At 35.6% G+C, this 19120-nt stretch overlaps 1 protein-coding gene across 5 annotated transcripts in view; it reads right to left on the minus strand.

Annotated features, from left to right (window-relative positions):
* LAMA2 (laminin subunit alpha 2) overlaps positions 1-19120 on the minus strand; it is a 337231-nt gene that overhangs the window by 143326 nt on the left and 174785 nt on the right. For all 5 annotated transcript variants that reach the window (XM_085217335.1, XM_085217334.1, XM_085217332.1 and 2 more), the window contains exons 13-16: positions 15019-15120; positions 14287-14501; positions 8344-8455; positions 3250-3363 (exon numbers count right to left, since the gene is read on the minus strand). In XM_085217335.1, the coding sequence (XP_085073461.1) occupies positions 3250-3363; positions 8344-8455; positions 14287-14501; positions 15019-15120 (543 nt within the window). The remainder of the gene's footprint in view (positions 1-3249; positions 3364-8343; positions 8456-14286; positions 14502-15018; positions 15121-19120) is intronic.

Below are 19120 nucleotides of genomic sequence, written 5' to 3' on the forward strand. Positions count from 1 at the left end.
TTTTCTGGATCTCTTTTATATCCAACCACCATCAAACTTCACTTAGCCTCTGAATAAGCAAGATTGTGGAATTCATTTTCATTAAAAATTTTATGCATGAATCAGACTTTCTTGCCCAAAGACTTAATTGCTGATGTCCTGGAGTGCATTTTTTAACACTTCTTACTGAGATGGCTTTCCGAGCTTGGAAGAAACCAAGTGGAAATCTGTATGCAGTGTCAGGGAAACTTTAAGTTCACACTGGAAAACTCATCTGCTTATCTGGGTCTGCAGCTGAGTGTATGAATACATAAATTATTAGAATAGAGGGCTAGTGATGACATTAAAACTTTAATCAGGGAGTACGTCCAACGCTCTGATTAGTGCTTTGGCATGTTGCAGCCCAGTCTTGGAGTATATGTGTCACATAGTCAGGGAAGTTGATAGTTAAAGAAAATGAAGATGTAGTTGGGTACCTTTTTAAATACATTTTTCTAGTCATAGACTCATTGTTTTATCTCTTTGAGAGCATGAATGTGCTCTTCTGGCATTTTCAACCTACTGTAATGTCAAAATTATATCAACAATTTCCTTTCCTGGTATTATAAATGCAATCAAGAGTGTTGCACAGGCTTTAAATAATATTTTTCACTTGTGGTATGGTCTACTCTGCATTTAGCTGAGGATCCATCACTTGTTGCTGCATATCCAAAGATGTTGCTTGCATGATGAAAACTTTCAAAAGCACAACTTGACTACCAGCTCTGACGCTATCCTCAGTCTACACAGTATATGCTGCTTGAATCAGATACAAAATAGATACAACTGAGGACTTCCCTCTTAGTAATTTCAGCAGATCTTGAAGTGCAAAAGATATGCTTTTTCTTTTCTTAGTGAGAACATAATATGTCGCCATGAATGAAATAACCTGGAATGGTTGTTTTTTTTTTTGCTCTTCATGAGGATTAAGTTTCATCAATCTTCTAAAACTACCATGAATGTATGTGTGTAAAATTACAGAAGGGTGTTTCCGTATGCTAGAGCTTGCCCTATGTGCCAAAGAAGTTATGTATATCACAATGGTAATGTGAATTATATATTACGCAGCTTTCTATATGGTTGCTGTGGGGATCAAAGGGCTTTACAGGTTACTACAAGATGTGTGTTAAAATGAGCTTTTTATACAGGCCTATGTCAAAGCAGATGATTTGAGCTTTTATCACAAGTCAAAAATGTATTTCAGCTGCTTTTCAACTACATTTCAAAGCTAAGGAAGAGTAAAAAAGTATCATATCAGTAAATTAGATGCGTAACTTGTCTGTTGTATTGCTGGAAAAACACCATGAATAATAATAAGGAGGCCAAAAGGGTGTGTAAACCTCAATAGAAAGAATGCCTTTGATGTGAAACATTTCTCTTTTTCAGCATTCAGACTTCCCCCTCTTTCACTTCAAAAGGCTTATGATCCAAATTGAATAGCAGCATTTAATAGCCTGCATGGATACTAACCAATCTAACTTCATTTACAGTGTTTTCAAAGTAAGCTGCAAAAAAATCCAGACCTACTCTAAGGCTCCCTGTGCTCCTCTTTACAGAATGATCTAGTGTAAGCTCAGACAGGAAAAAAGAAATACAGAATATGTGATAGCACGTGCAGACTAAAGGACATTTTCAACTGGTTATTTTCCACTTCCTTCTCAGCATTGTTATCTTTACACCAGCACCCCTTGAAATGCTGGAAGGGGGGATGTTGCTATCTCAGTCAATAGTTAATATCAGATGAAATTGCAAAAATACAACAGTATGCAACTCTACAACTTTTTCTCACATCCTAGCTGGTGCGAGAGAATAAAATAGAGAACTCGTTCAAGGGCTAAAACTTGAGGACTCAGAAGAAAGCAACCCCAGAATTCCATCTGGCTATGAGCCCCTAAGCAAAATAATCAGGAGTTATGATATAACTTAAACAGGATTTTCCCTTTCTTTTCTGTTAATAGAAATATGTTAACACTGTTGTTACAACTGTCATAGGTAGAGGCTAAAATCATTAATGTAATAAATTCTATCTTTATCAAGAAACACAAATCTCTATTACCCTAGACATAAATATTTTCACTGCATGTAATGGAAGGATTCAAAATCTGACTGTCATGTCATAAGTGGTTTTTTTTGTCCTTGATGCTTCTTTAAGTCTTATAGCGTAATTAAATTGAGATTCATTTTAAGCTTCTATTCATGAAAAAGTAATTTGAAAAACTCACTGATCTACACATTAAGGACATCTTGTTTTGTACTGCAGTGCAATTAAACATCTTGTATGGGGAAAACAGGAAGACCAGCAATAATTCCAAATATCAAATTACATGGAAAAAAAGCCTAAATTTTTATTTTGGACTTTTCCCAACTGCTTTTTCTTAGGGAAATAAGAGGGAACACTTAGAAACTTGCACAATACAAAGTCTGCTAGAAATTCTGCAGGGAAATGATAGCATGATATCCCACTAATCTGGCAATGGCTCAAATTGTATTTCTGCAAGACTAATGAAATGAGAAATGTTTCAAGCTTCATGCCATGTCAGACAATATGAAACTAGAATGCACTTGAGTTAGTCAGAGCAGTCTATTCAGCATAATTCGCCCATTCCAAAAGGCTACTGAATGGGCTGGAAATAGCATCATGTTAGTATGCTTGCTGTGGGTAACATCTTGCATTTTAATTGCTAAATAGGTAACTCCCAATAAAATCTCCCTGTACTATGAGGAAAAAAAGTTGATTTAGCTACAAACTTGCTTTTTCCTGATAATTTATTAAATAATTTTATCTAGATTTAGTAGGAATTTAAATGAAGAAAGACAATAGTAATATCTTCATATCATGCTGGAACAGAACTTACAATTTTATCTGCTAGATACTATAAGTTGTAGTGTAAAAAAAATAATACAGAAGACAGGGAGGAGGGGGATATAAATCTTACCTGAAAGAATATTGATATGTTTGCTGTCTTCTGCATACTGTATTTTGTACTATTGATTCTCTTTCAAAACATAAATCCTATGTAATTAAAAATTCATTTTGTTTACTTGTAGAAGCTACCATATCTTGGTATGAGGGGATTTAATCTTAACTTCAGCAACAGTTCAACATAAAGACCTCTTCTGTTTTTTTCTGCTTAGATATTTCAGGTCTCAGAGGTGGTTAAGTCAATTACACTTGCATATTGAATTGATGTTGCTGAGGTCCATCAGGCTTTCTATATGTAGGTAACTTACCAGGCATTCTCCTGTGATATTATCACATGACTCTGCATGACCAAAGCATGTACACGGTGTGCAGACTCCACCAAAGATTGTGCCGTTCACACGTCTGTGTTGTGGCCAGCAATACTGCAGGGAAAACGTACAACAGATTGTTTGGAGTTTTAAAATATAGTTGAATTTGATACACACACACAAAAATACATTCTTGTCAAATGAATAGAAACGCCAATATTTCTTTGGAAATTTGTTCTTGGTGCTATGGCTTTGGATTGACCTTGCATTATTTGCAGATGTGAGGTTAGAGGAAGCCTTAACTTGATCATCCTTCTGAAATGATAAAATAAAGCAGAGAAATGAAGAACTGAAATATGACACCATCAAAGCAAGAGGTACAGACCGAAAACAGCCAGAAGGCAAAATACTGAAGGAAATGGGAGAAGCAAAAAATAACCTCTAAGCAACAAAAAACTCTTCTGAGAAACTCAGCTGTAAAGAGCAATTAAAACACTGCTTAGTCACAGGCTAGTAACAGAGCTACACTTTCGTCTACAAATTTTTTCTTTCTCTCTCTCTTTTTTTTAAAAATTTAAGTGTGAAAATTAAATCAGGAAACGCATGGCTAGCTTTTTTCTTAGGAAATGTGATATCATACAAATTTGACTCATCACTGAAAATTCAGCAATCCTATTTCTTTGTCACATGATGTCAGGCATTTTTCCTTAATATATAACGCAGAAATGGCTTATAGTTATTGTGAACTGTCCTTCCTCAATAAGATTGCCCCCATGACCCAAACATGTTGCATAATATAAAAAAGTGTATGACAAAATGGCAACTGGCTAATACAAAGAGATAGAATACTGAAAGTATCCTCTAATAAAGAAAATTCCTTGCCCTTCATGCACACTCTACAAAGAGATAACAAAAAGATTCTCCTTTACAAAAATAAATACAATATTCTGTTCTTTTTTGTTTGTTTTTTTTTCTGTCTTTTTCCTGCAAAATGTATAAGCAATTTGAAGATGAATTTAAAATAATATATTTTTTTAAATCCCTGAACTTTTTTTCATTCTTGGTTATGAATTCCTAACAGAAATACGAATACTAAAGATAAAAAAAATATAAAATCCAGGAAAGAAAAACAGGCTAGCAGAAATCATTCTTGCTCACTCCATGGCATGAGATGCAATTGTCTAAGCTGTTACTGTAAAATCATTCTAAAATTTTTTTTTCTTTTTCTGTGATTCTGAAAAAAAATGACCTAATGTGCATATATACATAATATTGCACAAGATAAGGCTCCAAAAGTCACTAATTCTAAAGGGCTTAGACATGAAATGTCAATAGCAAAACTTGAAACAGACCTAAAATAAAAGATTGCAGATAACAATCTTAAGAAAAGACATGAAATAACATTCAAAAGCCAGGAAAGTTCTGACTTTCCTGCCCATCTGACTGTCATAGTGGTACAAATTAAACATAACTTCTTCCATAGGGAAAGCAAAGGAGTAAATAGAAAGGAAATAAATCCAATAGAGAACAGTGATTGTACAAATAATTAAGATTCATATATATGTTCTACAACATATATAACATATATATGTTCTATAAATAGAACAAAGTAATTATCACAAATCACCAGTATTTGAAATCTAAAATTTTATCTGTTTTGCCTAAGCTCATGAAAATATGTGTTCAATTCTCAGACATACTAGCAAAAACATAACAATTTTCTTCAAACAATCTTGCAGAAAACGAATTCCAAATATGTGTAATGGAACAATCTCATAAGAGACAGCACATTTTAAATTGTAGTGGTTGTTTTCTGAAGACTGATAATGCCAAAACATTCAAATCAAGAAAATAAGTAAATAATGGTTGTCTTCATTGCTGCAGCATGTATGCCAGGTACCACAATATTATTACCCAGGAAACAAACAGATACATTAAATTTTAAGATAAAAAGAAGAGAAAATGAAACTGAAATCCCACATAAATTCAGTAAAAATAACACTGTGATTGGTTAAAACTGTAAGAAGTGTTGAACAAGTCCAGAAGTGTCTGGAAGAAAAAGAAATAGTATTCTAAATAATTCCACAATTTCAATTTATGTTTGCATTCTTTTTTAACTGCTAGTTTCTCTGTGAATTGAAAACCTTGCTTTTTTCTTTCCCGTTCTTGTTATAAAAAGCGAAACCATCTACTCAGAACACAAAAATATTTCCACATTATTATCTGTCAAGCTGAACTGTTCCACATATATCATATGTAGAACCTCCACTACAAAAGACTTATGAGAAATTAATTCTGTGAATAAATGCTTGGAAATGAAAACTTTTCACTGTTTTTTCTATCCCAAAATAGGCCAGCTTTGTGCAGTGGCATTTCTGAGCTGCCCAAAAGTGTTCTGAAATTCAATGAGTATATTCAGGCAGAAGCCTATAATATCTTTTGGGTCTTCAGTCCCAGGAGGAAATTCAACCTAGAGGTAGGGAATACAAAATATATAGGTCACTTCAAAAGTAATGCCTCCTATTCATTTCCATGAAAACTACAGCAGATACAAAGGAAACCATTTGATAGAATAATTCTCAGCTGCAAAACACTATTTTTCAATGTAGTCACCACCATTAGCTATGCATTTTTATCAGTGATGAGCAGGAGCCTGTATGCCATGCTCACAAAAATCTACAATGGCAGAGGTAACCCACTGTTTCACAGCTGCTATGATGGCATTGTAGCTAGAAAAATGTTGCCCATGTCATTCATCTTTCATCAATCTGAACAGACAGAAGTCACAAGGCACCAAATCTGGACTATATGGTGGGTTTGGTAGGACAGTCTAACCATGACTGGCAATGTGCTCCACTGTCTTCAAACTAGTATGTGATTCAGCATTATCATACTGCAAGAGAAAGGTTGTCTACTTCTCTGGACTCACTTTGGAAGTTTAAGCCTTCAGCTTGGACAGCACTGCAATACAGTGGCCAGACTTGATGGTTTCCCCAGGTTCCAAGAAATTCAGAAAGATCATTATTTTCCTTTCCCAAAAGACAGTGCTCGTCACTTTACCCACACAGAGCTGCATCCTGAGCTTTTTCTTTGATGCAGAATTCACATGTTGCCACTTCACGGACTGCAGATATGATTTTGACTCATAGTGGTGACATGCGATCTTGTCACTGGAAACGATGCCTTTAGTAGGTCATGACAATCTTGTATACGGTGTTCTTTCTGTTCCTATGTGAACATTCACAGGATCCACCTAACTTTGTGAGATTCCTGTGTTGCCACCATTATTTCCAACACAACGAAGTCAATATTCAGCTCCATACAAAGATCCTTGGTTGCAATCCATTGATACATGCAGATTAACTGATTGAGGTGCTCTTTCACAGTGTGTCAACTGTGCATGGCCATCCAGAATGTATCTTATCTTTCATTTTACTGTCACCACTCCTGAAACACACCACCTACCACCTCACTGTGTTCACATCCACTGTTTGGTCTCCATAAACATTCAGCAAGGGTCAGTGAATGTCAATGGAAGCAATTTTTTCAAATGGAGAAATTCAGGGACACACCTTTGCTTCATAGGCACTTCCATGTCAGATGTCATTTTGTCAGTGTCCCTCTGCTGCCATCTTCACATAGCAACAGAATGTAATGGAATATTGGCGGGAAGGTTCAACTTCTACTGCCATGCCGTATGAGCCTTTAATTTGAGAGCAACCTTCATAGTTTAATTCATGGGGTCTGCAGCAGCACACAGCCAGAACGGGCACCTGCCCACAACATGGAGACTGTCAATTTGCAGCTATCTACATACGATCTTTCTGTTTCTGGATATGATCTTAAAAATGTATCAGAATTCATGGACTGTTTTGAATTGGACAGACAGTTTAGCACTGAATCCTAGAATTATACAATCTTTTAGGTTGGAAAAGATTTTTAAGATAATCAAGTCTAACCCAATGTCAGATAGAGAATTTCAGCAACACCAAGTCAGAAACCTTACTCAAGTCTCACAGCTTCTAATGCAAAAGCAGATACTGGAACATCCGGCTTTCCAACTGTTTGGGCCTTTACAATTATTTTTCTTAGAAATCACTTCAAAAGCTGAATTTAAGACAAAGAAAAATAAAAGCGTGAAGCACAGTGACATTTTGTTCTATTTTTTATCTCGACAATTGAACAGAATTCTGACTTAAAATTAATTTTTAAGCCAAGGTGGGCAATATTCTACATTTTTCCCTGCCTGTACCATTTTGGAAGTGATAGGAATATCCATTTGCTGCCTCCAGTCTTCTTTCTAGATTAGTCTATCTAGCCTCAGCAAGAAGCAAATACATTTGGCATAAAACTAGACTCTAGGCCCTAAATATCACATATAAGCATTGAAGATTTTAAAGAAAAGGAGAGATGACATGCAAATGCCTAGAGCGTCTGTGTAAATGGCATACTGTTTGCGGTTTTGTGAAGCAGAGCATCTTGGTGTTTGGGACTATTTCCTAAAGGCAAAGCTTTTGAAGTTTTGTTTTGTTTTGTTTTGTTTTGTTTTTTTTCTATTTAACCCAACTATGCACATAAGAGATGATTAATAATATGTGTACATGTATGAATACATTGTAAGACAGACAATGAATTTGTGATTAAGTGTATATGGAAATAATCCTCACAGGAGTATACACAATCCCCAAAGATTCCACAGCAAATGGCAAAGCTCTGGAGAAAAAAAAAACGGGAAAACTTAACCATGTTAAATAAGGTAATTTGGTCCAATTTTGTTACTGCTATCCTTCTTCTAATATTGATATTTTTATGTAACATCAAGTGGTTGAAGAGCACCAAATACTGTTTTCATTTTCTGTTGTTCAGAGAAATGTTTTTTCCTTCTATAACTTAGAAATCACCACAGCAGTGTAGAACTCCAGATTTCAAATAACACATTTAATGAACTGCTACCTAGAAATAAAACTATCATAATCCAAATTTATAACAGGAATGGACAGTTCTCTTATTAATTTCTATCAGCACAGGGCCACTGGTCACTTATAACTATCACAGTGTTAGCACATTTGATATAGTCTGTATTGTGATACTAACCTCACATGAGGTACCATCATAACCTGGGGGACAGTCACATAACTCCACTGAAGATGCCAGCTTTCTCCCAGTTGAAGAGTAGTCAGTAGCTTCAATGCTAACACCATTTAGTCTGGGTGTAACAGAAGCGAAAGAGTTAACACAATGAATTAGACAAAAGTATTTGTGTACTTGGATGCAAGAGCATATACTGACATTGGTTGGCTTGCTTATACATATATATAAATATATATATACATATTTCTGTTTAAAAATAAGAAGGCATTCAAAGTCATCTATTTCTCCTAATCTACCTCTATAGGCTTGTTACTATTTTTGGCTATCATGTGAGGGAGACCATGGTCAGGCATACACTGGTAAAAATAGATTTTAAAGTCTCACAGCACTTTGTTAGAAGGAGGGCTAATCCTGCCCAGGAAGCTGTATGTTGCAATTTGTGTTACAGCTGTATATAGAAAGAATTTGACACCAAGAAATGTCTTCAAAATTTTTAAAACACTACACCAACTTTCTAAAATACTACATTACTTATCTTTGCTTATAAGGTCTTTTTATTTTGGAGAGCCAGTCTCTGTAAAAAAGATTTCAGCTCTGTCCAGGAGGATCTAAGTGTTATGTACATGGAATAAGATCTATCATTAGTCCTATTAGTTTTCCAAATGACAAAGAAGAGACAGTTGGAGATTTTTCTGCTCAGTGCATACTATAGAATCATAATCTATTTATATTTCCAATTCTTATAACCTAACAAGGATATCACCACTATTTATGGCAGTAGGAATTAGTCCTAAAATTAGTAACTTCCATTATATAATTTTAGGCAAAGGGATGATGGGAAAAGAAAGTTTAAAATTAAAAAAAAACTTATTGCCTAAAGGAATTAATGGTAGGATTCTCTCCTCTTGTTTAGATAAAAAATAAACATGAATTTTATTAAAAAACAAACATGAAAATATGACAAAGAGAGATAAAAAAAAACATTTCATAAGCCTACAGGTAATATCCAAGCCAGAACTTTCACTCCAACAGTATCACTTGACAAAACTATTTGGAATTTGAGGATTTAATTCTGGTAAGAATTCAAAAGAAACATTAGGGGGTTACAGACGCTCAGTGACATCCACTTTCACTTACCAATCTTAGTAGAGTGTTTGATTACCAGAGTAATTTGAAAGTCTTTTTCTAATGTATCTTTTCACAGAAAATATATTTCTATCACCACATGAACTTTATTAAAAAGTAATCCATTTTCTTTGAAAAGCATAAAGCAAACAGGAACTTCAGGAAAACAAATGTTGTGATGACTGGATATATAATTAGGAGGGACTACCACTGGAGATTACGCAGTAAGAAATGCAAATCTGATTTGTTAATATTAGAACCTCAGGAAAAGATTCTTGAAACTCTTTTGAGAGAATGATGCCTATTCCTATCTAGGTTCACAGGGAGATCTCTCTCACCAAGTAACAGATCTTGGAACAAAGAGAAGCATTTAAACACAGAAACCATCCATCCAGAATTATCCCACATTTGTATTCACTGAATTGTTCCAATTTTCATTAGGTTCTGTTATTTGCTAAATGGGATTTTAACGTGTTTAACAGTTTTTAGTATTAACAGTTACACATTGAAAAAAGAAGCAATTTTTTTTTTTTTTTTCATTTTGATGTTGCAGTTTCGATTCCTTGATGCCATTCTACATTCAGTGAAATATATTATGCTGGCAGTAATGGGACATTAGATCCTGGAGATGCATGAACAATGTGAGATTCGAAGTCGAGACCAAATATTTAAGCTGACTGCTACTGTCAGCAGGCAACTGTTGACTTCTAAAAACAAACAAGATTAAAAGGGAAGGGACGTTTCAGGCAGTATCAGCAGTTTACTGTCTGCTGTGCCAGGCATCTGAATCACATTAGCTACATAAAGCACAAGAAGTACTGACCTAATCATTGCTCGTTTGTCTTGAACCTAACTCTGCATATGGAAGTAAATCCTCAGCCATTCCTTCTCTCTTTCTGTTTGCATCTACCACCAATTCTACATGTGGCAGCAAGCATTACTTTTGGCACCGCAATAGTTACTGTTATTGGCCACCCTGCCTTTTAAACCTAAAGAAACAGTGCTACTAAACATTCTGGAATCACAGACAACATTAGATTAAACAACTTGATACAAGAGAGTTGTCTTGGCCTGTTGCTCCTATCATAGATGGACTCAATATCAACAGTTTGGAAGATCTGTCAAATATGAGCAAAATTTCTCAAATGAAACCCAGAAGCTGTAATCACTTTCAAATTGATTGCTGCATTTCTGTATTCTCATTTTTGTATCCTACTTGATAATGTAAATGAAAGCCCATTTGAGGAAGATTCCTAGTTGTGCCATAGAGTGCTAGTAATTTTCTAAGCTTAAAATGACCCCAAAAATATTCTCTAAAACATGCTCAATCTATTTTCTCAGCAAAAATGTCTTCCTTTGGAGCTCACCCTTAGCTGAGCTAAGGGGACTGAATAATGAGAAAATATTTGTTTTTCATAATATTAGAGTTATGAGAACAGCTTTGGGTATGTTTTAGCATGAATTAAAGTCAAATAGAAAATAAAGCAATCACAGCTGGAGCATACACTGAAGATCAGCAAAATGCCTGTAGGTGCTGACCATAAGTTAGGCTTGATTTCAGTAGATGCCGCTACATCATTTGACTAGGAGCATGTACTGTTTGTATTGTTCAGAAATTTAACTACATACAGTAAACCCCACCCAAATAGGTGAATTTATTATTCCTCTAGTGATATTGAAGGTGAAGAATCCATTTCGTTATGACTGGAATCTTAAACTGGATCTTGGAATCTTAGAGTAATAGAATCCTTAGAATTGGAAAGGGACCTTTAAAGGTAATCTAGTCCAACTCCCCTGCAATGAACAGGAACACGCACAGCTAGCTCAAGTTGCCAGGGGCTAATCCAGCCTCACCCTGAAAGTCTCCAGGGACAGGACATTAGCTACATCTATAGACAGTCTCTTCCAGTGCCTCACCACCCTCACTATAAAAGACTTTTTCCTTATATCCAACCTAAATCTCCCCTCTTTAAGCTTGAAACCGTTTCCCCTTGATCTATCACAACAGAACCTGCTAAAGAGTGTGTCCCCTTCTTTCCTGTGAGGCTGGTCACCTCACAGCCTTCTCTTCTCCTGACTGAACAGTCCCAGCTCTTTAAGCCTGTTCCATGGATCATTTTTGTGGCCATTCTCTGCATGCACTCCAACAGGTCTCTCCTAGGACTCCACATCTAGATGCAGTACACCAGATAAGGCCTCACCAGAGTAAAGTAGAGGGGCAGGATTACCTCCCTCAACCTGCTGGCCACACTTGTTTTGATGCAGCCTGGGATATGGTTGGCTTTCTGGGCTGTGAGGGTACATTCCAAGCTCATGTTTAGCTTCCCATCCCCCAGTACTCCCCAGGTCTTTTTCAGCAGGGCAGTGCTCAATCCTTTCATCCCCCAAAGCTTGTATTAGTAATGGGGGTTGCCTCAACCCAGGTGCAAGATCTTGCATTTGGATTTGTTGAACCTCATGAGGTTTGCCTGGGTCCACTGCTCAAACCTGCTCAAGTCTTATCTCCCACTTAACTGGAATGAGCATCCTGACAGCAGTCAACAAAATGTGTTTACTTTAGAACAAACTATTTACAGAGGCTTCTGTGCATGCTGATGGACATCTCTGTAACACATTTGCCATTGCATTCTTTTCTGGTAAATAAAAAGGCGTCAGAGGGACTACTAGATGTAGCAATAATGTAAAACCGTCTCTAGCCAACAAGGCACTCCTCAAAATTATCTTAGTCCTTCACTGAACCTTTTTTTAAATCACTATCTTTAATGGACCAACATTCCAGAGTGTAATGTCACTATATCTAGAAGATGACACCGCCAACTTGCAAAGCACAAATTATAGGTAAGTCCTGGAGCTCTTCCTAAGGAATATTTTCAAGACATGTTTCTGGCAAGTTACTAATAATACATCACTAAAAGGTTCAAAAGGTTGTGTATGAGCCAGACTACATGACAGATTACAAGTACCACACACATGGTCATATGGCTAAAGTAGTAATTTGGTGTGTAGGAGGCAACACACGGTCTTCCAGACATGACAGTGACAGGTTTGCCTCTTCTTTCTTACAAGGTACAAACTACAGACTGTGCCAGTTCTACACAGCTGTGCTGACCTGACCATCTCATGTCCACTGTTGTATTCAACAGTACAAGCAAGGTGAAGCCAGTACGTGTCCAGCAATGTACACTCTTCCCACATCTTAACTGCCTAGCCAAAGTGTTTGTTGCAGGAAAGCTCCTTTTCTCATCATACTGCAAATGTCAGTATACATATGTTTGTAAACCCCTGACAGATGAAGTTTTATTTCCCGGAATATAAACTTAGTAAAACTTGCCCAGAGTTAACCATACACTTTTCATTCAAAACAACATAAGAGCCCCTATCATTCACCTCAAAATTGTTCATGTAACCTTAATTCAGAAAATTCTGACAAATGCACTTTTTTTTTGTCTTTTTTTTTTTTCTATAAACTGTTCATTAACAGCTTTTCATTATCTACTCCTACTGTGTAAGGGATGAGATATGCCCTGGTGGTTTGACTGTCCTTGAACACCAGGATGGGAAAGTTCTGGGACATGTAAAGTCTTCAAATTGGATTGCAATAGTTCAGGCTGATGACCAAGTGAGCAAATTAGGAATCAGTTTGGCTCAAATTCAAGACTGTGATGAACTGCAAACTTATTTATAGAGATATAACTCACACTATTAAGCCACAGAAATGGAAAGAGCCTGAAGAAAAGTGAATTCTTACTGCAGTGCAAAAAAAATTATAATGACAAAGTTCAAATAAGAAAGCTACACACTATTAACAAAAACTGCCTTTCAATTTAGGATGTATTTAGTTACCTAAGCATTAAAATGATTATTGGATTGCTTAAAACATTTCACAGTGGTAAGAACTGTATCTATTATTTCAAGAAATATCCACTAAAATACTATGAACTCCCTCCTTTTCAACTTGCCTCATGCCACAGAACCAAGTGATGTCTGCATTAAAGAGCATTTCAGGTCTCATGACTTGTAAGTAGAAAGCTACTACACAATCAATTTTGTTGCACATCTTTTAAAAAGTATTATTTATGCCACTTAATTATTAATGTGTAGACAAGAGTGCAATTACACAGTATCAGGTCTTTCAGCCAACCTGGAATGTTGCACTTAAAAGAATTTTACATGTGCGCTCATCAAAATTTTAAATGCAATATGAGCTTTATAGGTTCTATCACACTGTAGCCGCTGAGATAGAACAACTACGCAGTTTCTTATGGCATGTTTCATTTTTTCAGAAGGCTCAAAAGAATTCACATGCAATCATGGTTTTAAGCAGTCCAGGCAGCAATCTGACATAAATCAAAGGAAAGACTTTGGGATTAACCAGTTCTACATGTGGTACTCATTAAAGAAGCCCAAAACTCCCCTCTTGGCCAGCTTAGAGGTTTAGAAAGTTATTCTCTAGTCCACTGTTAATGCGGTCTTCTGTGATTACTAAATAGGGAAAATAAGATATAAGCGATATACAATTTCTTACTTGGACATGTCATCACTGCATTCCATGATTTACTGTACACATGAGAATTATAGTATTTACAAAAAATCACATTTATGGACCTGTTTGTCATTCACATCTTAACAGTCCCTGTGATTTCACTTTCCTACACAGCTGATACCCAAAATGAGAAAAGGTACCGAACATGTGAATAAATGTTATGTATTTAATGATAATAAATTAAAGCCTGTTTTAAAGGCCTGTTGTTTAGTCCAAAGAGAGAAAAAACAAGTATTTTGAGAAACTGCCTGTAACACAGACACATTTCCCCCATTCACCTGTAGATGGCATTCATCCCATAGCTGTATGTCGCTCTTATGAGGATCCTCTTTAAGTTTGCAAAGATAGTCATGAACTCTCTCCTGCTGACTGGAACATCAGTGCCATGCAAAGAGAAAGATTCTGGTTTCAGCACAATTTCTTCAGTGTGCACTTCAGAAGGCTGCAAGTGAATTCTGCCTTTTGGAGTGCTGATTCTCAAATCACCTCCTCCCTAGAGAGAGACATAAGAGATTTTTATATATGAAATAAATTATAAAAAAGATCTATTATCGCAATCAACTGAGGTAAAGGTTTTATTAAATAATACATATTTTTATAAGAATAATGAACATCAGGAATAATATTAGTTTTTCATAAACCAAAATGGGCTTGCCTGATTAATTAGAAAGTCAATGCAAAGAAACTCATACAATTATAAGCTACACAGAACAGGTCTGTTTAAAGAACGTAGAAGTATTATCTCAGCCAGCCAGTCACACGGAATATAGTTTTATAAACTACTGCAATATTGATAGGCAGCCCTTTAGATGCAGGAGGTTTTAATTATTTAAAGCATAATGATTTTCTGATAAAATAAATAAGCTTAAGTTACATGAACCCTGCAGTTTTGTGATGGTTCTCAATCAGCAGGTTTCACATTGAACATCTGAAGGAGAAGGCAATTTTCTTTCTTTCCTTCTTTCTTTCTTATATTTTTTTCCTTTGGTGACTGAAAATGCAATCACTACCTCTAAGATGACATCAGGTTGGATCATCAATTGAGCTGCCTCCTCTTGCTTTGTGAAATCATAGGAGACTGTGAATTTCAGAAGCCCTCCAACTGCTGTTACCTAGGAAAGACAAAAAAATGAAAAAAAAAAAAAAAAGAAATTAATTAATTAATTAATTACAAGGTTTTATCTGTTTGAGGGCAAATTCATTTTAGTGACAGCATTTTCAGGAAATAGACTTTTGGTGCAAAAAGCTATAGGCAGATACCTACAGATTACAGCTATATGGACTATTCCCTTCTTTCTCAAGGATCTCAAAATCACACTCAGACATTTTTCTTCTGTATCTACTGAAGAATGCAAATTACTTTTACACACTGACTAACAAAGTCAGGGCTAACAAAAGCCTTGAAATCTATGCAAATTTCCACCTAATACTGACGTTAGGTTTTCGGTACATTTCAGATATATAGTTCTCGTTTAATCTGATCCTCTACATCAGCAACCTAAGCCACCTTTAAAGGATAAAATAACTTCAGTTCTGCTGGTGGGGCAAACTGCCTAAGAAGAAATAGAATCACAGAATCACAGAATTGTAGGGGTTGGAAGGGACCTCCAGAGATCATCGAGTCCAACCCCCCTGACAAAGCAGGTTCCCTACACCAGGTGGCACAAGTAGGTGTCCAGAAAGGTCTTGAATATCTCCAGAGAAGGAGACTCCACAACCCCCCTGGGCAGCCTGTTACAGTGCTCCGTCACCGTCACTGTAAAGAAGTTCTTGCGCACATTTGTGCGGAACTTCCTATGCTGCAGATTCTGGCTGTTCCCCCTTGTCCTGTCAAAAATCTAGTTATGTTTTTTTTTAGGATGAACTGTAACATAAAAGTAGGATTTTTTCCTCTTGGAGTCAAATGAATTTACTTTAAAAGTATGTTCCAGGCTTTCACATCAGTTCAATTGATCTTTCAGAGCAAGAGGTCATTAACCAGACTATCTCAAGTCATATCATAGTTTTCCTATGCTCATCTAGCACTCAAAAGCAGAGGGCTGACAGTAGCTTTGTCATGAAAAAATGGAAAATGTAAATTAGTTTTAAGCTGTAAATAAACAATTGCAGACTTGACAGTGTTCAGTATAAAAACAGTGCCTTTTTGTTTATTGTTGGAAGGCATTTTAGTAAATCAGAGGTTGCAAGGGCTATGTTTCGGTTTTATTTCTTTTTTTTTTTTTTTTTTTTAATGCAACTAGCCCATACTTTAGTTCAAAATTAGAGGGACACTTCAGTCCTTCCATTGCATACTGCTGACAAACGAGCAAGATCATGAGTCTTCCATGAAGATAATAAATCTGATTATTCCTAAGGACATACTGCTTTCATCATTCTAGATGGTTTGCACGTAGTAACACAAAGCAGTGAAAGTCATTGACTTAATTCAGTGTTATTTTATAATGTTTCTATTTTAACAAGAAAAAGAACCTCTCAGCACTTAAGAAGTGGGAATCAACTAATTTCAAAATATTCTTTAAGGCAGAAAAATCCATGTACTGCATTTGAGGCAGAAAATTAACTCCAATTCATTATCCAAAACTTGGATGTTTTACCATATAATGTCAAGACTGGTTAGGATTCTGCAATTTTTTTCCTATGTTGAAGGCTAAACACTGTTTTATAACTCTAAGAGAAAGTTTATTTGAAATACTGCAAAAAGTTTTTGGAATTGCTTTGAACTTTAGACAAATACTTTAAAAGAATAACTTTCACAGAATTTTATCTTTTCTGTTTCAAGTTCAGGCTGACTACAATGTTTCAAGAAAGTGATAATATGCAAAAAAATATTTTCTGGTTTCAGAAAACCTATAAAAACCAATAAATTGGTACCAAGACTGATATAGTTTTTCTCAACTACAGAACAACACAGAGAATTGATAGGTCATTTGGAAAAAATAGAAAAAACTGAAAGGAAAGGCTCTGTGTTTTACAATACATTCAGATAGAAAAGTCATCAGTGCAAACTTTGGACAAAAAGTCTGTTAGAAATGTGTAGACAAACTGATACTAGTTCGAAGAAAGCCTGTCCCGCTAAAATTTCTTTTAAATGCATCAAGTTCTCAATAAGTTAGACATCCAGACCATGTCCTCCATGTCCTCCCTACCAAAGACTGTAACATCGCTTAGTTTTTTCTGAGAAAACATTTTATCTTCAAACACTGATGTTTTAATAACTGATGCTTTGCTCAAAAGTAGATATCAATCTAAGCATCATTTTGTTAAATATAAAAATTATTCAATAATAGTAGTCAGAAAATATATATGTGTATATATATATTTATGAGTATACAGCAAAGGATTAGTAGGTATGCCGAAGCATGTAAGAACAGAGAATGACAATACATATGCTCGGTGTTGCAGAGATTATAAATCTGGCCATCAAAATATTCTTGTTTCCTAAGATCTACAGGAGGTATAGCAGATGGAAGAAGGTAAGACAAGATATACAGCCTCTTTTAACTCTGCTGAGTAATTCATGTTGGCCAGATTCAAATACAGAGTAGTGCAACTCCAACTAACTCATTAATTACAAATAACAAAACATTAACTAAGATAATCTGGCTAGCTAACTGTGAAAAAATAATCTAACATATTTAGAAGAAGTACACAGAACCGATGTAAAATAGGCAATGACATTTATGGAAACTACATACAGATTTCAACAGATGATAAAACTGAAGGAAAAAAGGTGTTTCTTTCCATAATAAAATAATGGTATCAGATGCCTAGAAGAACATAACCTCTTCAACCCCCTTCTGTTTAAATAACTCAAGAAAGTTGCTACTACTAGTCTGCACCACCTGTTTTGCGAAAGTTTTTTTTTGTCCTCTTAATACAATATGCTAGTCTCTAGAAAACATACTGCTTAAGGAAGTCTATTACTAAAGAAATTGCAATTGTCACAAATTCCTGATGGAAGAGACACAAGTATACAACAGCACTTGACTCCAAATAGTTATTTCCCTAGAATTAAATGCAGTTTCTAAACTGGAAGCAGAAAACTGAACATTCTATCTTCAAACAGATCGCAGAACTTGCCATTGACACTGGAAGAGATTCACTCCAGATGTCACTGAGGCAATAGTAGACCATGCATGTTACATTCAAAGCATAAAATGTTTTTACACACAGTGAAACGCCAATGGAGGACTTTCAAACCAATTCACTTTGTATTTATAGTTAAAAAATAATGTGAAGAAATAAAATACTCAAAGATGAGTAAATGGTTACATGATAAGTTTATTATTAAAGCCAAATACATGCACCTTGTTTATATCTAAAGTGGTTTCATTTGTGTATCAAGAGATATAGCTTAAAGGGGCTTCGCTCTCTGGCCTAATCCAAGGGAACATCATGCCTTCAAAAGCAAAAATACATTAAGCTAGATTTAGACTTACAAAAAGCCAGACATTAGAAATGAGTGAAATAAAAGACACAACAAATATTAAGAAGTTGGACGATATTTTCCATCCTCATTGCTACTCTTTCTATCAGAAATATAGTTAAGGAAGTTCCTACTAGAGCAACAAGCATTGCAAAGAAAGTTAGTATTTTTATTAGACCTATACATCTATAATACATACATAGAGCAGGGACACGCTTTTTTTGGAAAGACAAACCCTGACTGCTATAACAATATCTCATAGATAGGCATTAGAACTATGCCAAGTGAACAAACGCTGCCAGGAAAAAAAATAGCAGAGAGTAAAATAAAAAGGTTACAAACATTAATGGGCAAAACATTTCATGTGGAGAATGCTAGTTCACTGAATACAAAACCAAGAAGGAGTCCCATAGCAAGTTGCCAATAGTAAATTAAGGCTAAGAGAGGGAACATTCTTTTACCCTAGAGAGCATTCTCAGAACAGATTAAAAAAATTCCTGATATATCAGTGAATGTTCTTTTGCTTTCTGTCATTGTTCTAAGAAATTACATGAATGCTTAGTCTTTCTGTGTCTGCATCATATTCTTGGTGGCAATATCTACCCCTAGATGCAGTGCTTGGAGGTAAAAAAAATCACATAACATTGAGTTTAACATTCCCTACTAGCCTTCTTGGATTTCCACGA

This window comes from Meleagris gallopavo, chromosome 2 (assembly GCF_905368555.1).
Source record: "Meleagris gallopavo chromosome 2, MGAL_WU_HG_1.1, whole genome shotgun sequence".
Taxonomy (NCBI): domain Eukaryota; kingdom Metazoa; phylum Chordata; class Aves; order Galliformes; family Phasianidae; genus Meleagris; species Meleagris gallopavo.